General features: G+C 53.3%; 2 protein-coding genes across 2 annotated transcripts in view; both read left to right on the top strand.

Annotated features, from left to right (window-relative positions):
- Window positions 1-22,926, top strand: part of TIMP2 (TIMP metallopeptidase inhibitor 2) — a 51,329-nt gene that overhangs the window by 995 nt on the left and 27,408 nt on the right. The window lies entirely within an intron of this gene.
- On the top strand, window positions 20,343-22,039 carry CEP295NL (CEP295 N-terminal like). The gene is given in 4 exon segments (XM_030837879.2): window positions 20,343-20,481; window positions 20,484-20,596; window positions 20,599-21,846; window positions 21,848-22,039. Coding segments are annotated over 4 exon segments (1,692 nt in total).

Raw genomic sequence — 22,926 nt, 5'->3', positions numbered from 1 at the left:
CAAGCCGCCTGTGGGGCTCACCAGATTAGGCTGGGGCTGGATGGAAGCTTCCCTCCCCTGGTCAGGTTCCCCAAGGGCTCAGTGGAGCAGCTGGAAAGAGCCCCAGGGCTGGCTCCTCCCACGTCCTGCCCAGGAGGCATTGCACACAGGGACAGGCAGGAGGGTCCTTGAGTGGTGACTGCTTTTTCAGGACATCCACACAAGCTGGGGACTTTGGTGACTGGAGGTTGCAGGTAGTATGGCTGCTCAGGGTGCCCGACAAATATCTGTTCCCCTCAGGACCCCTTGCTCCCCACACATGGGAGCTAGCGAGGAAAGGAGGAGAGCCCAGCTATTTGTTCTGATAAGCAGAGGGGCAGGAGACAGAAGTGGGGAGAATGCAGCAGAAATGGGAGGAACCCGCTGGGCCCTGGAGGTTTCCATCCAGTTCTGGCACTTGCAGGCCTCTACTGCCCTGGTGACAGTCAGCCAGGTTTTCCTGGGGCAGGTTCAGTTTAACCAAAAGGATGGGTGCACAGCAGGTGGGCCTCTGCAGCTCACTCTCACCTCCTGACAGGTTTGTTTTCTGCTACTAAGTCTCAGCTGCCAGCCGTGCATCCTCTTGCCAGCTGTGGTGAGGCTGGGCTGCCCTCACCTGTGCAGACTCAAAGGCAGGGTCTCCGGCTTTCTCCTCTTGTCAGCCATGCCCCTCTGATCTCCCCACACTCCCCACGGCTCCTGGCCACGCTTCAGTTGGCCCTTGGAGCTGCCGCTGTTGGCCTGGCGCGGGAAGTCTTCAGGTGACCCTACCTGTGCGCCTCACGTAGCTCAGGCCACCTGCACTTGGGGCACGGTGTGTGCTTGCAGAGTGGTTTCCACACAACCCGAACTGGGGAAGTTCTCCAGTTTGGCTTCGCTGCTCAGCAAGACTGGTGGGGGGAGGAGAGGCTCCTCCCAGTGGCGGAGCCAGGATTGGCCTTGCATGCGGTGTCCCCTGGGAGTCCAGGCCTGTCCAGGCCCCTTGCGGAGAGAGAGGCTGTGCTTCTAGGGCAGAATCAGGCCCAGGCTCATAAGGAATCCGTGGCTCAGGAGACTCTAGGTCTTGGTTCACAGGGGCTGAGCAGGAAGGGGTCGGGCCTTGGGTCCACCTCACACCCCTCGGCCGCACGGAGAGAACGCCCAGCCAGCCACTCCCATCCTTGCCCAGTGTCAGCTGAGGCAGCGCTGGGGCCGTTTCTGCTTTGGGTTTGGATCAAGGGCAGCAAAGGTCAGGGTGCAGCAGTGTCCGAATGCCCCAAGGCCCCCTCTTGTTTTGCGCATTACCCTCTCCTCCACCTGCATCTGCTGGCATTTATGGCTTAGTCATCACATCAGCATCATCGTAGAGCCAAAACTTTTAACCCCAGCCCAGCTCAGAGGTTCCACAGGATCGCGCCACAAAGCCCATTACATTAGGTTCCCATGGCTGCTGTAACAAGTGACCACAAACTGTGGGGCATCAAACAGCGAGAATTGATTCTCTCCCAGTTTAGGGGGCCTGACATCCAAAATGAAGGTGTTAGCAGTGTAGGTTCCTTCTGGAGGCTCTGAGGGAAAATCGGTTCCACCCCTGGTGGCTCCAGCAGTCTTTAGTGTCCCTTGGCTTGTAGACACATCACTCCAGTCACTGCTCTGTCTTCTGGTGGCCTTCTCTGTGCGTGTGTCTCTGTGCCCTCTCCTCTTATTAGAATACCCGTCGTTGGATTCAGGGCCCTCCCTAGTCTGCTATGACCTTATCTTAACTTGATCATATCTGCAAAGACGCTATTTCCAAATAAGGTCACATTCACAGGTTCTGGGTGGACATGAATTTGGGGTGGATGCTGCCCAGTGTTGTTCCATGGGCAGCCCTTCTGTGCTTAGTCAACTCGGGATATGTCCCAGAGACATCCCGGGGTGGCCATGGAGTGAACCCCACAGTGAAAGCTGTAGCCTTTCCACATGTGCCTCTCCTTTGGGTGGTGCAAGTTCATGGCTTCTGGGTGATGATTCCCCGCTCTGGCCGAGAGCATAATTGCCTCGGGTCTGGGTCTCTTTGTAGACATCGAACGTCTGGCTCAGACCTTGGCTTTTGTAGTTTTAAAGCCCTACAGGTGACTGTGCCACCAGGGCAGTGGCCTGGGGGTTCAGGAAGGGTGATGGTCTGCTGTACTTGGGGTCCCTAAAGACTGACCTTTAATGCAGTGTGCTGGCTCCTTTAATTGTTGGCTGGACGCAGGCTTGTGAAATGGCTTGGTGTCTACAAGAGGCAGTTGGTTTAGGAAACATTCATTTTTCTGTCTGCCTGTGTAAGGATTTCTGGGGGCATCTCCTTAGCTCTTGCAGCCGGTAGGATTGGAACTGGGGTCGGCAAAAGAGTTTGTTATGAGGTTATGAGATTGAGGATGAAGGGGTGGGAAGAGGTGACCGGGGCTCCTCCTGGAAGGCCCTGCTCCCTGTCCTTTCCAGAAAAGTGAGGATGAGCTTCCTTTCCAGGAAGTCTTTTCGCGTCTCAGAGCCCTGCTCGGATGTTCCGCCAGCCTCATTCCCTCTCATCTAATGGGGTCCTTCGCCATCTCCTACAGGCCTGCACGGCTCCAGTAACCTGGCTGGAAACCAGCTTTGGGCTTACTCTTCAGGTAGTGCCACAGTGCGGGAGCCTGGAGTTCCTTAGCCAGCTGAGTGGCTTGGCAGACCTGGGCCGCTTGGGCCGGTTTCTGGGGTCGAGGGTGAATCCAGGAGCTCTCTGGGCCCAGATGATAAACTCTCCCCCACGGCCTGGATGGCGAGGCCCAGGGCCACTGTCTCCCAGGAGGGCAGTCTCCATGCCGTCTTTCTCAGGATGCTCCCATTTCTAGACGCTGCTTTTTGCAAACCCTCCGGTGGTCTCTAGCACCAGCTGGGGCAGGGCCCACAGCCTGGTTGCCAGGGCAAACAGGCTGGCCTTGGGCACACACTGATGGGGGCCAGATAGCGGCCACTCGGGGAGAAACACAGTAGGCACTCAGAAGCGGCAGCATCCTCACCAAACATGTGCTCGGGGAAAGCAAGGCAGGTGAGCTTCCTGTGCGTTGAGTGAGGCCTTGAGCGCACGGGGGCTGGGATGGGGGTGGTGCTGTGTAAAGACACTGTTGGCAACTCCTTTCGCAAAGTGTATAATCAGTCTGTGTTTCGTAATCCCGATTTTCCTATCGGGCTCACCTGTGTTGCAACAAGCAGTTACAGGGTGCCCAGCTCTGCCCCAGGGGACATAAGGGAGAAGGAAGGCACAATCCCTGCCCTCAGGAAGGAGCGCTAGGACACTGGTGCCAAGCAGTGTGGAAGCACGTTTAAGACTGTGGGTCAGGGTGGGCAGAAGGCATGTAGACTCCCCCCACCCCGACCGCCCGCCAGGGGCGTGGCTTAAAGTAAGTCAGCCTCCATGTGCTTCGGGCAAATAATGAACCAAGTAACTGTCACAAGGTGAAAAGCATTTGGGCATCTGAAGAGAGATAACGGGTTCCGATGAGAGGATGGGGAGGGGGCCTTGGGGGGCCCTCGAGTTCCTGGGCTTGGTCTTGGACAGTGTTCCTGGAAGGATGTATTCGCCAGGGGAGTGACTGGAACCTGGGTTGGGAGATGGGAAGAGATGTGTGCAGCGCTTGGAGGCTGTGCTGCGGGCATGGCACGTGGCTGGGAGGGAGCTCTCCCCACCCCACGTGTTCCTCCCTCTCTGATCTGAGGACATGGTGCCAGCCTGGGGCCTGCTGGGTCCCCTGGAGTCGGTGGTCCTGGCCGCTAGTCCTTGAGCTGCAGGTGGGCTTGGGTCCTGCCGCTCTTCTTTTTCATCTCAGCTGGCTTGCCCAGAGCATCCCATTGGTGCGGGTTTAGACGACTCCCAGGCTTTGGGGGTCGGGGGGTGGACGCAGCCACCCTCGTCCTGATGCAGAGCTGCTGATCCAGTGCCCAAGGGGCTGTGGGAGCAGATGAACCCCTTGGGTTCCAAAATGGCTAAGAGGTATGCTTGGAGGACCCCAGGAGGTCTGAAGGATGGGAAAAAACAGCAGGAAAAAGCAAAAGCATGTGTATAACTGAATCACTGTGCTGTGAACCTGAAACTGTCACAACATTGTTAATCAACTGTGACTCCAATATAAAATGAAAAGTTAAAAAAATAAAAATTAAAAAACAATGAAATGGGCTTCCCTGGTGGCACAGTGGTTGAGGGTCCGCCTGCCGATGCAGGGGACATGGGTTCGTGCCCCGGTCCGGGAGGATCCCACATGCCGCAGAGCGGCTTGGCCCGTGCGCCATGGACGCTGAGCCTGCGCATCTGGAGCCTGTGCTCCGCAACGGGAGAGGCCACAACAGTGGGAGGCCCGCACACCGTAAAAAAAAAAAAAAAAAAAAAACAAACAATGAAATATATAAGTACTAAGGAAGTAATGTACGAAGTGATGACTATAGCTAACACTGCTGTATGACGTATAAGAAAGTTAGAATTTGCTCTCTTAAGAGTTCTCGTCACAAGGAAAACATTTTTTTTGTTTTTTATTTTATATCTGTGAGATGATGGATGTTAATTGAACATGTTGTGATAATCATTTCATAATACATCTAAGTCAAATCGTTACGCTGTACACCTTAAACTTATACAGTGCTGTATGTCAATTATATCAATAAAACTGGGGGGGAAAAGCATGAAAGGAGATAAAGAGAAGGCAGACTAGGGGTGTAGGTGCCACCGAGCTCTCCCCTGCCTTGGAGCTCGACTCAGGTGCCTGCCCTGGACACCCCTCCACCCTGCAGTGTGTGTGAGAGCACACGCACTCCACACACACACAAACAAGGGGCTGAGGGCAAGTGGTCTTGTGGCTAGGATGGTCTTTCTGGAAAGAGAAGGGCAGACTGAGGAAATCAAGGTTGAAAGCGTAAAGAACCCTAAATTGGAGGATGGAGCTGGGGGAACACGTACCAGGCATGGTTCAGTGCATGATTTTGCAGTGCCAAGGACAGGGACAGGCTGCCTGGGAAAGGTGCGAGAGAGTCTGGGTACAGAGCAGGCTCGGGGGCAGGAGGGCCCGAGAGGCAGAGTGGGACTGGACATCTGGTTTATCACATAGCGTTTGCATTCCATCCCGAGGGCCTGAGGAGAGGCATCGAGAGTGTGTACCTGTGGGTGACAGCGGGCATCACCCAGGGAGTTTGCTGGAAGGCAGTTGTCTGAATTAGCGTCCCATATTGGACCCTTGGGGCTCAGGGCGTGGGCATGGGTATTTCTCAGACTCTCCAGGTGATTCTGACACCCACCACCAAAGTTTGCACAGAGCAGTCATTTCCAAAGCGAGTACCCAAGACAATCTGAGTGTGAGAAGAGAACGTTATAGATACCTCACTATACGGATTGACAGGTGCACTTGTGCATAGTTTTAAACGAACAGGTAGATTTTGAGTGCTGGGCTAGGCTTCTGTTTAGTTGCTACAGGATCCGTAGACTGCGAGGGCCATAGGGGGTTGGGGTGGGGGGAGGCTTATGTGAGATGCCCCAGAATGCTGGGAGGAAAGGCAGCCAAGGGAAGTGGGGAGGGAGGAGGACTTCCAGACTGAGGGGCGGTCTGGGTACCAGCGTCTCAGAAAGGGCAGGAATGAAGCTGGCTCCCCCAGCCCAGGCCCAGGCTCTCCCAGGGCTCACCTCCAGGACCCCTGAGGCCTGGGCTGGCTGGAATCCTGGAGCCTCTGGCGCCGCCATCACTGCGTGCATGTGCAGCTCCAGTGAGAAAGTGATAGAAACCCAGGTGAACCCCATTTTGTAGCTGACAGAATTGGGGTCCGCCTCGTCCAATTAGCATCCTAGGTTAAGCTACTGGAGACCCCAGCAAGGCGGACTGGGCAAGTGTTTGCTGTAAAAATTAAATTGAGATGTAATCTCTATAAAGAAGGGTCCTAACCTGGGGGGCATAGACGTCTGTTCAGAGATGGGCCTGGTGGGGGGCGGTCTTGAGCCCTGAAACTGTAAGCAAAGCTGTGTGTGTGTGTGTATGTGTGTCCATGTTTTTCTGTGGACAGGGGCCATGGCTGCCACCAGGTTCTCAAAGCGGTATGTGACCCCTAAAAGGTTAATCACTGCCTGTAAAAGACTTTTTTATGGCCTGTGGGGAGGGGTGAGAGACATGGTGGGAAGGGGCTTTGAAACCAAAGGGTGGGCAGCCTTGCACCCGGGCGCAGCAGCAGAGCCTGAAGCCCCGGCAGTGGGAACCAAGGGGGGTCTTTGTTGTCCCCCCACCTCCCCGAGAGCTGTTAGACATGGGGGGAGGGAAAGGTAGCTGCAGGCAGAAGAGCAATGTTAAGGGCTTGTAGTCAGTCACCCAGGTGAGCAGAGCAGGCACCTGCACGAGGGAGGGACTCAGGAAACGGAAGGCAGGCAGGGGGGTGACCAGCTGGGACGGGGGCTGCCTCTGGGGTTTGACCTCAGGGCCAGGGCCAGGCATCCCCTAACGTGGTCAGGTGTTCAGTGGGGTTCACTGCTGAGTTCTGCTGAGAGAGACAGTGGGGTCTCCGGCTGTAGTAGCTACAGCAGATTATGGAAGTATGTGAGGGGCCTCGGAGGGAAGAGGAAGTGGGAGCAGAGGCAGTGGGAAGTGGGGACACATAGGTTTGGAGCAGCATGGTTAGGGCAGCTGCTCTGCAGCCCCACGACTCAGTCCAGGGGAGAGATCTTGGGCAAGTGCCCTCTGCCACGGTTTCCCCATCACCAAAGAGGGGATAATAATTTACCTACCTTTTAAGGTTGTGGGCAAAGATCACAAGAAAGGGCAGAGGTGCAGTGCCTAGGACAGTGTCCATGGAGGCTCTCGGGGTTGCGGCGGGGGGACTGGCTCTTTCTGTGCCAGATGCTGTGCTGGACGTGTAATCTTCACCCAGCCCTGAGGTCTGGCCATGGTTATCACACAGGTGGGGGGCGCAGAGACACACAAGCCTGGGCTCTGGTGCCTCCAGGAGGGCCCAGGGGACTAGGAGGGAAACCGTGGTAGTTCTGTGAAGGAAAAGTGACTGTGACAAGTAACAGTAACAGCAGCTGTCATCATCCATGCTAAGTGCTTAGAACTGTGATCCACACGTTCCTCGTGTTAACGCGTCTGATGCACAATTATCCCCATTTTACAGATGATCAGACTGAGGCACGGGCTGATTAACTTGCTTGGGTCACATGACTATCAAATAGCAGAGTAAGAAGACAGAGGGTTTTAAAATGAAAGGAGACTTAACAGCGAGGAGGCTGAACGTGGCGATTCTGGTCCACCTTGGCTTGGAGGGAGGGGGTGGTCTCTGGGGAACATGAAGGTTGGAAACTCCTGGAAGCTGACCTTGTTCGTGAGATTTGCTCATCAACTGGAGATGAGCTAAATTAAATGAAGCTTTATCCTGACAGCAGAATATTAAGCAGTCATTTTAAACAGTATTATGGATTCATGTTTTTGACCTAGAAAAATGTTCAGAGTGCATTAAATTTAAAAGCCCAGTTACAGTCAGTATGCTTTCACATTTCAAACACTGTCTAATATAATTTTTAAGTGCACCATGCGTAACTGTACATTGTAACAAAAAGTTATCAAGCAAATACTCAAATTAAGAGACTAGTCATTGCCACCCTGAAACCTCAGTTAATCCCTCCTGGTCCCAACCCCCTCCTTTCCCTTAGATAACCACTGTCACGGGTTTTTATGGTGAAAATTCCCCAGCATACAGAAGTTTTATTGCTTCTGTATGTATCTCTATCTTTTTTTACTGTGCATGTACAGAAAAGTCTGGAAGGGTGACTGTCAAAATTCTAGACAGTGGGTGAGATCAAGGGTGATTTTTATTTCGTTTTGCTTATCTGTATGTGCTAAATTTTCTGTGATTAACGTGTGTGAGTTGTATAATTATTTTAAAGTTAAAAGGCAATGGGGCGGAGGTTTCTTCAGGATGGGGGAGGCAGAGGAGAAGGCTGAGGGCGAGAGGGTGAGTGCCCTGAGCCCGGAGGGAGGGGGAGCGCGTCCAGGGCTGCCCACCTTTGCCTTCATCCCCCAAGAAGCAGATTAGGGAAGGGTTTATTGCCTCTTAAGAAGGCTGTTATTGTTTTTCTGCCTCAGAGACTTACGCTTTACTGAGGTGTAATTCACATACTGTTCACCCACTTAAAGTGTACAATTCAGTGCTTTTTAGGGCAGCCACAGAGCTGTGCAGCCATCGCTACCATCTGATTTTGCAGCATCCCGAGGACCCCTGAGCTGAGTACATCTGAGGTTTCCGAGGTGAGACTCAGGTGGTGTGTTTCCACCTGGTGCTGCCCCAGCAAGGCCGTGCCCTACAACAGGACGCACAGGATGCAATCGGCCTCCTAAAACTCTGCTGGCCTTTCAGCGCTTGGCAAACTGCACCCTGGCCCCAGACTGCCTATTGTGGTAAATACAGTTTTGCTGGGATGCGGCCACGCCCATTCCTAATACAAAGTCCGCAGCTGCTTTTGAGCTACAAGGCAGCGTTGAGTAGTAGCGACAGAGCTACATTAGTTATTGTACCATCTGGCCCTTTATGAGAACTTTCCCCCACCCCCCTGGGTGTGAGCTTCCTGGGGCTGGCTCACTTCTCACCTGATGGCCCGCTCCCTGCTTTCCAGAAGAAATGATGCTCGTGGATATCATTCTCTGAACTGACCCCGAAGATGCCGCAAATCTTGAACCTGTGGGCCTAGGAGAGGGAGGGATGAGTTTAAAGGCCATAACCCCTCTGTAGTGGGACGTTCCGGGGTGGAGAGTCCCTGGGGACAGAGCCTGGCTCGGGATGAGTCTTCATGTGGCCCTTTCTGATCTGTGGTCTGGAGATCTTGGTTGGCCTTTCCGGGAGACCCCTTAGGGTCAGGGCATCCTCACGAAGTTGGCTCAGCACCCCGGCTCTGCACCAGGCATGGCCGAGGCCCCTCTGATGACAGGCAAAGGCCCTAGTTAGGTCTTCCCTGGTTGGCACAGTGGTTGAGAGTCCGCCTGCCGATGCAGGGTATGCGGGTTCGTGCCCCGGTCCGGGAAGATCCCACACGCCGCGGAGCGGCTGGACCGTGAGCCATGGCCGCTGAGCCTGCGCGTCCGGAGCCTGTGCTCCGCAACGGGAGAGGCCACAACAGTGAGAGGCCCGCGTACCGCAAAAAAAAAAAAAGGCCCTAGTTAGGAGGCACTTCAGCAGCTGATTCTTAACCAAGGACAGAATGAAATGGACCGACATTTTAGAGGAAAAAAGACGAAGTGGAAGGTATTGGGAGAAGAAGCCTGGGGCTTTGGAGCCTGTTAGAGCTGGTTCTGAGTCCTGACTCTGTGCCTCTGTGAGCCTCGGTTTCTTCTGTAAAAGCAGAATTAAACTCCTCAGGGCCGGGCCATAGCAGATGCTGAGTGAATTTCTGATGTATGAGTAAAGTGTGCAAAAGCATGAGAGGGACTCAATAGATGTCAGCCCCACCCACTCCATCTAGAATTCTGAGACCCTGGATGATGCTTCTGTGAAACCTTGTGGCCTCTGTCCCCAGAGCTCCTCAAGAAGAAAGTCATGTGTGTGCAAAAGGGAAATAAACCTCCTCTGACATTCCTGGACCCCTCTGCTTTCTCTGTTCTTCCTACAGTGTGTAAAATTCAGCCTGGCCTCTCTCTCTGTGGCCCAGCTCACTTCTGCTGCCCTTCCTTTAGTCCAGATCAAGAGTTCAGGGCCGGTGGATAGGTTTTCAGCACAGGCCACGTGATGTGAGGGAGACGCGCTCACGCCGGCTCCCAGCACTGTATGGAAACTGTACCTCTGATGGTCCCCTGCTCTGCCTTCTCCGTGCCGCCACTCCCTGGTCACTCCAGGTAGTTGAAAATTCACTGTGCAGAGTTGGTTGACCCGCCCCAGGCCGCCTTGTCCTCACCTGGGTCCCATGACATGTCAGGGTGTAGAGAACAAGGACGGGGTGGGAAGGATGCCAGGAACGCGTTAGATGTGGAGGTGCGCAGGAATTATCTTATTGGGCCACATGTCTAGAACGTTTGCAGGCACGCGATGAGGTCTGAGCTTGCGGTGACCCCGGGCGCCGCAGCCTCTGGAGTCCAGGGTGCTGTCAACAGACAGCACTCCGTGTAGCCGGGAGAGAAGGCCGGAGGTCACTCGTGGGCTTCAGGTTCCTGTGGATTGTTCTGCTCCGAGGGGAACATCCCTTTCCAGGAGGGCTGTTGACCCTGTGACAGGGCGATTTTGGGGGCAGGCACAGTTCTCTCCTGGGGGCTTCTCTCTGCAGCCCTCCAGCATTTAATCTTCAATCCTCAGAAGCCCCTGGGAGAAATGGCCCAGCCATGCCCAGGCAGAAACCAGCTATCTCAGGAGGAATGGTGTTGGAGCAGAGCCATGATGAGCACTGTCAGTCCCCAATTCTTGGTTGTGACATCTTGGCCCCTTGGCCCTGTTGGATCCAGGGCAGGGAACAAAGGAATAAATCTCAGGTGGTGTTTGTTTCTTGTGCACCGGTTCTGCGGGGGCGGGGGGGGGGGAACCACCGGCAAATAGTCACCAATCATGTCTCTTCGATAAAAAAACATCGACTGTCTAGGGATTTTCAGTGCAAAAGGACTTCATCTCTTCCATTTCACAAGGACTCATGAGGTAGGTGGTAGGTCAGGCAGGTGTCCTCCCCTGTCTGGATGGAGAGCAGTCCATGATTTACCCAAGGTCGCGCAGCCAAGGGCGGCACCAAGAATCTAAGGAGCCGGATCCTGGCTCAAGTCTCTGGAAATAGATCAGACGTCACAATTTTGGCCTTTCCGTTGCTCTGTTCTGTGTGGCCAAGAGGCTTGTTGTCTTTGGAAGGGCTGACGCTAAGTAGGTGTGTTTGGTCCTAACCTGAGCAATTTAGAAGCTTGGAAGGGCATTTTGACAATGCTGATCAAGGACTTCAAGTCTCCCCTTGAATGTCAATTGGTGCAGCCACTATGGACAACAATATGGAGGTTCCATAACTAAAAGTCAGACTCACCGTGTGATCCAGCCATCCCACTCCTGGGCGTGTGTCTGGAGAAAACTAATTCGTAAAGATGCATGCACCCCAGTGTTCATAGCAGCACTGTTTACAATAGCCAAGACCTGGAAACAACCCAAATGTCCGTTGACGGAGGGATGGATAAAGAAGATGTGGTATATTTCTACAGTGGAATATTACTCGGCCATAAAAAAGAGTAAAATAATGCCATTTGCAGCAACATGGATGGACCTAGAGATTATCATACTAAGTGAAGTAAGTCACATAGAGAAAGACAAATGTCATATGATATCACTTATATGTGGAATCTAAGAAAATAATATAATGAACTTATTTACAAAACAGAAGAGACTCACAGACATAGAAAACAAACATGGTTACCAAAGGGGAAAGCTGGTAGGGCCAGGGGCGAAGGATAAATTAGTAGGAACTTGGGATTAGCAGATACAAACCACTATATATAAAACATATAAACAACAAGGTCTTACTGTAGAGCACAGGGAACTATATTCAATATCCTGTAATAAGCCATAATGGCAACGCATACAAAAAAGAATATATGTATGTATAATTGAATCTCTTTGCTGCACACCAGAAACGAACACAACATTGTAAATCAACTATACGTTAATTTAAAAAAAAAAAAGAAAGAGTCTCCCCTTTGGTCAAGTAACTCTAAAGCTAGGAATTTTTTTGCGGGAAATAATGAAGTGCATGTGCTGGCATCTCGTGACGAGGATTCTCACCTCCATCCTGTTTATCTCAGTGTTAGAAGCAGATACAGCAGCAGGGCAGTGGTCAAGTAAATCACAGCCTCGGATGCTCTGTGGGACCAAAGGTTGTAGAATTTTTTTACTGAAATGTAAACTGTTCAGATAAAGGAGGGGAAATTAGGCTTTCTTTTGCAAGTGTGTGTTTTCTAATTTTTCTCTGTTGAACTTGAATGATATGCGTCGTTTTTAAAGTCAGAGTTTGCTGAAGTGTGGGTCTGACTGTGCTCAGCAGTAGGTTGGGCCGCACTATTAAAGCTGGGTTGGTCCTAGTTCATTGATGGGCCCCATGGAGCAGAGACCCCTGAGCAGAGCAGGTTCATCCGGAGGATGGGGGCTGCATCCTAGGAATCACTAAGATGGTGTCGGGAGAGCCCGGGCTTGGGTGAAATATCTTCAATGCAGGAACTACCTGGGGAGCACGGCAGTGGTGGCCATTCCAGAATGCGTCAAAGGCCCCACAAGCTGAAGTTTTTGGCCACCATGATATCTGCACTCTCCCCAAGCCCCGCCCCAAACTTGTCCCATGCTGAAGGTGGGTGTACATGATCTTGCTGAGAAGAGGCTAAGGGATTGGGGGCTGGGTGTGCTCTGGGAAAGGAGAAATGGACATAAGACTTTGTGTCTATGGGGCCAAGAAGAGGGGCCCAAAAAGTGGGTGGGGAGCTGTGGTTGAGAAGTTCAGGAGCAGACTTCCTGCCCCACGCCGGGTCGGGGACCACATGACCTCCCCAGGGCCCTTCCAGCCCCACACAAAGGCTTTCATCCCTGGATCAGCTCTGCCTCCAAGGTTCCAAGTCCCTGCTGTTGACTTTCGCGAGAAAGCAAACCCTGAGATCGGTTGCTTTGACATTTTGGGGCTGTTATCATGTTCCCCAAACTAAATTTCTCAATTGTCAAATTTGTGGAGGGTGCCCTTAGCCCTAGAAACGAGGTCAGGCATGTCCTATTTCTTATTTTGGGTGGATGGGTGGGTGGGTGGGTGACATGGGGGCCCCAGGCCAGCATTCCTTCCCCCCACCTCCAGTCGGCTCAGCTCAACAGTGGATCCTGGAGGGGCAGATATCCCCAACCTGACTGGGACCAGACGCCCTCCCTGTGGGAGGAGGGGTGGCCAGCGTTGTCGGGAAGCCCTGACCTTGAGGTGCAAGAGCTCAGAAGAGTGACACCCCGATGAGGAACGTCACCGTGCTGCCAGGCTGGGACAGGAAGGATTTTCTCCCTGCCAGACCGTCTTTAAACACCGAAAGCACGCGCACGTCAGGCATCTTCACGGGGCCCCCGAGGTGGCCATCCCTCTGCGCATCACCCCAGCTGTTTGAGCCAAATCTTTGTGATCGGTGGACTCACAACAGGTGTGCTGACAGGTGCTCGTCCTCTGGCTGGCTCGTCACTGTCCCTGAGTTCACCCCAGCTCTGATGTCAGAGCACAACAGCTCTGTTGTTCCCATGGCAGCGGCTGCCAGAGTTCACCAGCTGGGGCGGGTGCTGGGCTGCTGGTGGAGGTGGGGAGCTGCGATTCCAGCCACCTTTGGTCAGTGGGCCCCAGAGACCCAATGCAGAGCACCCAGGGCTGAGGTTCTTGTTGTGTCCCTGCCCCCTTATCCATTGTGAGGGTGGACTTCTTTCTGTGCCCAGTGGTTTGGTGAGGGCGCCTTGGGAAGTGGGCCAGTAAGGGTGTCCAGGACACATGCCAAAAGGCTAATTTGAAAGTCCTTGCACCACGGGGTTCTGCATATACAGTTGGATCGGGGAGGATGGGCAGTGGAAGCTGGTGGGATGGGGTTGGGAGTGAATGTGGTGGTTTGGGGGGGGGATCATCATACAACAAGAACAGTTGTTGGCACTGGGGACCCCTGACCTAGGTGGGGTAGCTGCAGTAGTAAGGCTGGAGGGAAAGCAGATGACATCGTCAAGAGACATTTAGTAAGGCGCCAGTTGGATCAGCCGTAAGCAGCCCCCCAGCTAGCCTGGTATCTCCTGTGAGTTTGGAAGAGCCTGTGCCTCATGTCTGTCTTAATGAAGCTGGTCGGGGAGGTAACGGAGACAAGATGACAAGGGCTTGTTCTCCTAGAGGCTGGCTGCCCGGCCATCTCAGCCTTCTAGAACTGTCCTTATCCTGAGTGTGCATCAGGGAGATGGTTAAACATGCAGATTCACAAACCCCACCCCAGGATTCGGGTGGAAAAACGTGTGGCGGGGCCTGGCCAGGACGCATAGTCTACCGTGATCACCTCCCCACCAGGTGATTCTGATGCAGCTGGTCTAACACCCAGCCGGCTTTATGAACCACTACTCTGGAACTTAACTGAGGGAGAGTCAGGAAGTGAGCAAAAGTGGAAGCTCTGGGCAGCACACTGGGTGTCACAAAGTGTATTTCTAGCAGCTAGAACTCAGAGAAATGGAGTTTAAAATGTTTCTGATGTTTGTTTTATCTGGGCTTGGCTCGGATGCCTCCAGTGATGGGTGTCTCACTACCTACCAAGTCAGCCCAGTGATTTCAAGACAACCCTGTAGAAAGTGCTTCTTTCCACCCGGGCCAATTTCTGCCTCCCTGTAATGTGTTCTTGGTGGTCTGGTCCAGGCATCTGGAGACACGCACAGTAAGTACCACCCTCTTCCCCAAGCAGCTTGCCAAGGATGTGGGTGTTTCTGATGGTGATGAGCGCTAGCATCTGTGTAGATGATGGGTGTTGCTGTTATTATCCCCGTTTTACGGATGAACAGAGACTGAGGCACCCAGAGTTAAGAAACCTGTGCTAGGTCACACAGTTAGTCAATACTCTGAACCACCAGAGTACACTGTTCTAGACTCTTAGGACTTTCCTTCCTATGACCTGTTTTTGTTTTCATTCTCCTCCTGAACTCTGAGACCCTTCTTCCCATCCTTAACCACTCTCTGCCTTTCTGAACCATATCTGGGAAGACATACCTCTCCCTTACTCAGATTTTCTCCTTATTTAGTAAAAGTGTAATTCTCATTTAGTGTGTATTTCTCATTAGGTGAATTCCTAATAATTTCTTTTCTTTCTTTTTTGTTTTTTGCCGCACCGCGTGGCATGTGAGATCTTAGTTCCCCGACCAGGGATTGGAAGCGTGGAGTCTTAACCCCTGGACCATCAGGGAAGTCCCCCTAAAAATTTCGATAGTTGTATTTTGATTTTAAAACTTGCAGGCCATCCCGTTTGATCTTCACGCATCCCATGGGGTGGGAACAGGGTGGGTGTTCCTCCAAGTGCCTCTTTCACGTTGCGGCCGGGAATGTCCAGGTGAGTCTCACCTGTGCAGGGGCTAGGCTGGACCATTACCCTGCTTGTTTTAGGCGTTTCTAGCAACACAGGTAACGATCGCATTGGCTCTTTTGGTGACCACGGTCTCTGCCGACTGAGCTCACAGCCGGCTCGGACCCTCTCGTCTCCAGCTTTGCTCCTTCGGAGCTACATTCTCCACTTGGCACTGGCAGGGTCGGATGTGGGGACCCATGTGTGGGTTGTAGATGTTTTCCCAGTATGCTTGGCCTTGTTAGATTTGGCCAGGGATTCAAGCCTGTGAAAAATCTGAGCTGAAGGCTTGCATGCCAGCAGCACGGCTGGTTTTCCATCTCCCTGTGGGTGATTGAGTGCCGGGGACATCGCATCCAGAGCTGGTGGCCATGGATTCAGACGCTCATGTACTTGACTCATGGAAAGCCCGCCAGGGCCCCAGCCTCTACTCTTCTTGCTTTAGACACACTTTTAAGACACTGCTTTGTGTGGGTCCCACGTCATAGCAGTTTAGAAGCCGTATGAGAAAAGGGGGATAGGGTGCTGTCAGACACACAGACAGAAAGTTACAACTACGGAGGAAGCTATAAGAAGTACACTTAAAAACTCCAAATTATATTCAGGGGTCATTTAGTTTAGAGGAACTCTGTCATATATATATATATATATATATATATATATATACACACACATATGTACACATGATTTTTTTAGTGGGGGTCCTATATATCTTAAAAGCCCTCGAGGGATTCTCTATATTATAGTTCTAAAGATAATCCAGAGTTGCAAGAAGGTCAAATTATATCCCTTCTGTGCGCTCTCAGGAGACAGAGAAATGTTTAACTTTACACATGAAAGAGTAAGCTTTACTTACATGGAAATGTTCTCTCTGGCCATGCCAGCTAATTGGGAGCCCTTTTTTTTTTTTTTGGCAATACGCGGGCCTCTCACTGTTGTGGTCTCTTCCCGTTGCGGAGCACAGGGTCCGGACGCGCAGGCTCAGCGGCCATGGCTCACGGGCCCAGCCGCTCCGCGGCATGTGGGATCTTCCCGGACCGGGGCACGAACCCGCGTCCCCTGCATCGGCAGGCGGACTCTCAACCACTGCGCCACCAGGGAAGCTCTAGGAGCCCTTTTATAGCTATTAAATGTTTCAAAAGAAAATGTGCTAAACCGTGTCCCTGGGGCGTTGAATCTGTGGGCCCCGGAGTAAAACGGGAGCACTTTCCTGTTGCTGCGGAAATCAGGGGCGGCCTTGTCAGGGAGGAAGAACCAGAACAGGGCTGGGGAGAGGTGGGTGGGTAGAATGAGGGGGGGCTCTCTTTGAGGAAGAAGGACGGGCACGAGCACAGTGAAGGTGTTGGACCTGGGTCAGGGGCATTTGGGATGCCCGACTGGGGAAGGGGGGCCGGATCCTGAGCTGCTGGAATGTTCCCAAGCCTGTCGGCCAGGGACTGCCCGACTGACTTTGGTGAGATGGTTAACTGAGCGCATTTCTGGGCCCCTCCCCACTGAGGCAGAGGTGGGATCGGTCTGGGGCGGGCCTCCAAATCTGCATCTTAACTAGCAGTTCAGGCAACCCGTGAGGCAGGTGGCCTCTGGCTATGCTTGGAGACTTGCTGGTGCCGACTGCACAGGGCCCGTTGCAGATGCTCAAGTGACACAGGTGGCCGAATTAGAACAGTGGCTGTAGCCATAGTGATGGGGAGGAGGAGTCAGGTGGGGTGGAACGGGGGTAGTGACAGGGAGCCTGGTTAGGAGGCTCAGGTGAGACCCTTCGACCAGAGTCCGGTCCACCTGGCATTGGAGCCCCTGGTTTGGGCGCCACCCAGCCTCCTTCGTGGTCATCTTTCTTCCTCCTCGGCCTGGGGTACCCTGGAGCCTCCATTGAGGGATCAGAAGGCAGGAGGGCTGCTGTGGGTCTGGCCCTTCCTGGTGGCCTGGGAGGGGGTCTGCCTCGGCTGAAAAGTCATCTGAGCCACTACCCAGGTGACCGCCGCGGGCTGGCTCCACGCACCGGGGACGCAGAGGGTGAGAGGAGAATGGGCCCAGTGTCCCTCCCATCTGCCGCTCTGAGTGGAGCTTCTGTAAGGAGAGGGCTGCGGCTTCCCGAGGGGTTGAAGGCAGCCAGCACAGGCCAGCCCGTCCCGCTTCGGGGGAGCAAGGTCAGAAGGCCCGAGAGAGAACCCCGACACTCAGAACACTGGTCTCAAGTCAGTGCGCAAGGAAGGGCTTGGAGGTGAGGGCATGGGGCAGCTGGGGACATGGGCAGAGGGCAAGGGTGCCTCTGCCGGTTGGTACAGGGATTTCAGTTCCTGAACGAGGGAGCTGACTCTAATTTCCGGGCTTTATCCCTAAGATCACCACCCAAATGTTTCAGGTCTTCGTCCATTTGCGTGTCTCCAGGAAAACCACCTGGGCAGCAGTGGGGCGCCCACCCCAACGGGCCTGGCTCAGGGTGTAACGGGTGACCGAGTGGGTGGGGGCCCTCCAGAGTGGGAGAGGCTCGTGCAGGTTTTGCTCATTGTCACCAGTTAACGTGGGGCGTGAGCCAGTGGCTCCAGGCCCAAAAATAGACCTTGGATCCTGGGGTGCAAGTTTCCCCATTCTGTACAGGTGAAGAGACATTCACAGCGCTCTCCCTCTCCTCACCTGTTTGGACACCCCTGTGGCCATTCCCAGGGGTGGGAAAAGCTCAATCTCTGACATTTGGGACCCAGATTCCAACCCAGCTCCTCCCTGTGAGCTGGGACGGTTACTCAGTTTCTGCACTTCTGTTTCTTGGTGGAGTACAATTGCTGGGTCATACGGTAGATCTACGTTTACCATCTTATAGAACTGCCAAACTGTTTTCCAGAGCGGCTGCGCCATTTTGCATCCCCACCAGCAGCATGTGAGGGTTCCGATGTCCCCACGTCCTCACCAAGTCTTGTCATTGCCTGTCTTTTTCATTGTAGCCGTCCTAGTGGGTGTGAAGTGGTATCTTCATTTTGCGTTTCCCTGATGAGTGTTGGTGTTGAACATCTTTTTATGGGCTTTATTAGCCATACGTAAATCTTCTTTGGTGATGTGTTTATTTCAACCTTTTGCCTATTTTTATAAATTTAGTTATTTATTTATTTTTGGCTGCATTGGGTCTTCGTTGCTGTGCGCAGGCTTTTTCTAGATTGTGTTGAGCGGTGGCTACTCTTCCTTGTGGTGTGCGGGCTTCTTATTGCGGTGGCTTCTCTTGCTGTGGAGCACGGGCTCTAGGCACGCGGGCTTCAGTAAATGCGGCATGAGGGCTCAGTAGTTGTGGCACACGGGCTTTGTTGTTCCGCGGCTTGTGAGATCTTCCTGGACCAGGGCCCGAACCGGTGTCCCCCGCATTGGCAGGCGGATTCTTATCCACTGCACCACCAGGGAAGTCCCTGCCCATTTTTAAATTGGATTGTTTGTCTTCTTATTATTGTAAGAGCTGTTTATACAAACTGATTCAAGTCTTTTGTTGGATATGTGATTTGCAGGTATTTCCTTCCAGTCCTTGTCTTGTGTTTTCACTTATTAACGATGTCTTCTGAAGTGCAGAGGTTTTTAATACTGATGATGCCACACTTACCAATTTCTTGTATTGCTTGTGCTTTCGGTGTTATATCTAAGAATCTTTGCCTAACCTGACGTCATGAAGATACAGTTGTTTCCTTCCAAGCATCTATGGCTTTAGACCTTACCTTAAGGTCTGTGATCACTTTAATTTCTGTATATGGTATATAATTTTGTATATGATGAGATAAGGGTGTAAATTAATCTTCTGCATGTGGATATCCAACTGTCCCAGGAACGTTTGTTGAAAACGAACAAAAAAATGACTCTTTCCCCCATTGAATGGCTGTGGCGCTTTTGTTGAAAATCTCAACCATTGTGTTTAATTTCCCAGCTTTCTCTTTCTCTCTCCTCTTGCTTATCGTGGTGATTGGCAGACTGGTAGAATATGATGTTAACTGCATTTCCACATGTATAACTGCATCATCATAGTTTCCAAGAGCCAGCGGCTATGTGACCATTGGTCAAAGACAAGATGGTCTACCCGGTAGCAGCTGCCGTCTGCCAGCTGTGTGATTTGGGTCAAGTTTCTTAATTGCTCCCTGCCTCAGTTTCCCCACCCGTGAACCAGGGGTGCTAATAACTCCTTACCTCAACGGTTACTGTAAAAAAGATAAGCGGAGGGCAGCCCACACAGTTGACATTAGTTGTTCCGCTGATGCAGCTGTGTTTCTGATGACCAGCATTACTTTGGGCTAAAATTGCTCAGCCTGGCTCCGCACATCCTAAAATAAAGAAGGGAAGGGATACCCACACAGTTGAGGAGCGCTCCGTGCAGACCGCAGTGCCTAGGAAGCAGCTCCCATAGCCCACACATCTGGCCGTTTTTGACATCAGCTGCAAGTGATACTCTTTTTTGGTGTGAATGCACCTTCTTTAGGAAGGCCTGGCAGAGCACGTGTCCCTGAGTGATGCCAAAGAGATGTGAGAAAAGAAATACCACTAGCTTAACCTCCTCTCTGGTTTGCACTGAATTCTAGTACAAACATGCACGTCAGCACACTCACCCACACTCACCTCCCCCTACACACGCACACGCACACGCACGCGCACGCGCACGCGCGCGCGCACACACACACACACACACACACACACACACACACACACACACCTTTCCTGGCAGGCTCCTCCTCCTTTACCGCTTCCTCCTTTCATTTGTAAGTAGCTCCCTCCAGAGGGCCAGACATTTGCATCACCCCCACCTGAACTCTAACTTGTCTCCGAAGGTGGGGTCTTAAACCTAGCACTGGACATCTGGAGCCTGGTCCCTGTTTGTCGTGGGACCGTCCTGGAGGGAGGGGGGGTGTAGCACCCCCCCCTTCCAGTTGTGCCAACCAAAACTGTCTCCAGACATGGCCACATGTCCCCCTGGGAAGCAAAACCACACCCCACTGAGAACAGCTGCTCTGCCGGGTCTCATTAAAGGCGTGTGAGACAGAGATCGGGAGCCGGAGAACAGACCCTCGTGGGCAGATGTCAGGAGAGTGATCTGGAGGGTCACGTCCCCCGGCCTGTCCTGCACTCAGAGCCCCATGTGCCTTGTCTCCAGGGCCTCACTGTGCTCGGAACGCTCCGGGCAGCGCTGTGCATCTTCCTGCCCTGTGGGCTTGCCGTGAAACGGCCGTAGCACCTGTGGCTCCTCGGCCCTGGTGCCCTGGAACCTCCACTCTTGGTTCACACCACCTTCTCTCCGAAGCGGTGTCTGCAAAGGCCCCCGACATGAAAGGAAACGCGGAGAGAGCCCCTTGGCGGAGCCCCAGTCCCGACAACAAAGCCTTGCTTTTGAGGCAGAAGCACCAATTGCTACACATCCGAGAGAAAGGAGACCTGCCCCCGCAGAGGAGACAGGACCTCTAGCAGTGGAAGAGCTGCCCCAGCGCTTGGCCGAGGAGCTGCAGGCAGAGCAGCAGGAGGCCCCAGGCCAGCAGGTCCGAGGCCTGGAGAGGCTGTACTTAGCACGTCTGTTGGAGGGGAGGCGGTGGCGGGCAGACTGCCCGAGGACCATGAACCTGACTCAGAGGGCTCGACCCAGCCAGGAGCAGCCAGGTCGCCCAGGGCCGAGAGGAAGCACACAGTGGCCGTGCGGCAAGAGAAGGGACACAGGGAAGAGCTGGTCTGACGGCAGCCCTGGGGCACCACGTCCCGGAGAAGAGCGGTGGACCAGGAGAGGCAGGGAGCCTCCAGAGCCACGGGCCTGAGTCCTTGTCCCCTGAGCCCACCAGAGAGGAGTAAAGGAAAACACGTGCCTTCAACGAAGACCGGCGGGGGCCACCGTCCCATTGACCCTGGGCTGAGCAGAGGGACAGACTTGGTCCCTGCTGCTGTAGGGGAGATCAAATGCCTGGAGGAACGGGAGACTGAAACAGCCCAGGACGGCAGGAGGCAGCTGGGGAAGCGAACGGCTTGTCTTCAAGGCCCGAAAAACCACTGTTTGGATCAGAGCCCCGAGGGCGAAGCCGACGACCTGGAACAGCTGTGGCCAGTCGGCTCGACCTGCAGAAGGGGGGCCTCACCGCTGGCACAGCTCTGTGACGAGAGCAGGTGGTAGGGAGAGCTGGAGTTTGCCTCTGAAGAGTTGTTGTTTGATACCAACCGGAAGCTGAGAAAACACCTGAACTTGCACCTGGATCTCAAGTCCGGGATGGATCAGAGCCCCAGTGAAGAATAGGGCTTTGAGGAGACGCAGGCGTGGAGAAGGGAGAGCCAGAGAAAGAGGAATGCAAGAGATGCAGAGATGGACATGCAGAGATGGCTCCCCGCCGGGGAGCCCGCGAGTCCAGCGGGGGTGGACGCCCACCTGACGCCGTCCAGAACCAGCCTGAAAAAGTTACTAAGCAAGCCCAGGAACCAAAAATCCCATAGGATGGCCAAGTGCGTGCTTGAGAATGACAGTAAACCGTGGTCTCCCGAGGCAGGGACATCTGTCGATGAAGAGAACCTGCTCTCGTGCAGCCCCCAATCCAGCCAGGAGCCTCCCCGACCGGACGCGCTGGTGCAGGGCTCCCTTCAGCTTCACCCGCAAGAACAGGCAGACAGAGATGGCTTGACGGCATCAAGGCAGAAGCAGAAAATGCAGGTGGAGCAGAGAACACCAAAGCAGCTGGACTCGCTCGAGCAAGTCAGACACCCCAAGATGAGCTTGGAGGCCGACCTCCAGACAGAGCTGGAAGATGGGAGGAGGGAACAGAGGCAAGCTTCTCTGGCTCATCGGAAGCCTGACTCCCCCTCCAGACCAGGAGAAGAAAGGAGGGTATGACCGCAGCCCCACTTCCCCCTCGGCCAGCATCGTCCACGATGACAGGCACAGTCAGATGATCCGTGACCTTCAACAGCAAATTCTAGAGCAAAACAAGTTGCACAAGCAGTTTCTTGAAGAAGCCAGGAAATGCTTGTGAGAGTTTCAGGGAATATGTTAAAAGCAAGAGTCCTGCCCCTGGTAAATACACCACTGATAACTGAGCGTTCTGCCAGAGCTGGCACCCAAGTCTGTGCGATTGTATTTGCACCATCTGCTCAGAAACCTGTAGCCTCTTTAAAATGGGCCATCAGTCATCCTTCCATCCTTTGGAGCGAATTCCTCTGCAGGAATCATACTTATTGCCAGTCTCGCCTTTAAAACTAAGTCCAATTCAGGAAGACTCCTTAGCACGAACATGTGGGGCGCTAGGAGGGTCTGGCCATTGTAGCACAAGGTGTGTCCCGGAGCTGAGGCTGTTTTCACGTGCCACAGCGCAGATGGAAACACCAGGTACATTGAAGTGCTTCAGATGTTTCGGCGAAATGAACACTGGACTTTGAGGGGCATGCAAGGTCAGACGGGCGCAGTTTCAAAAGATCCATCATTTGTTGCTTAGCCAGTGGCTGAGACGTTAATGGAGAGATTTAACAAAAATCTTTTAGTCTTTCAAACCAACATCATTTAATAGGACATCAGTAACATTCTTATAACTTTAATATTAGAAAGCAGGAGGGAGGGAGAAAGGAGGGGGAGAGGGAGGGAAAGAAGGGGGTGGAAGCAAGAGGCAGAAAGAGGAAAGAGAGAGAGGGGGGAAATGGTTCCCAGCAACTCAGCCCTATAGACTCCTTCTGGGGCTGGCAGTGCTGGGGGAACCAGGGTGTCTGGTAGGTTCCCTACCCTCCAGCTTTACCTCTGACCCAGAAGCCTTGGCAGTTGTGGAGACCCTACACTGGGTGGGGTTTTATCTGCCTGTTACATACTTAGGGGTTGGAATGGGGGTGGACAAATCTTTTCTGCAAAGAGCCAATAGTAAACATTTTAGGCTTTGCTGGCCATACGGTCTCC

This window comes from Globicephala melas, chromosome 20 (assembly GCF_963455315.2).
Source record: "Globicephala melas chromosome 20, mGloMel1.2, whole genome shotgun sequence".
NCBI lineage: Eukaryota > Metazoa > Chordata > Mammalia > Artiodactyla > Delphinidae > Globicephala > Globicephala melas.
This window is presented reverse-complemented; position numbering and strand designations above follow the sequence as displayed.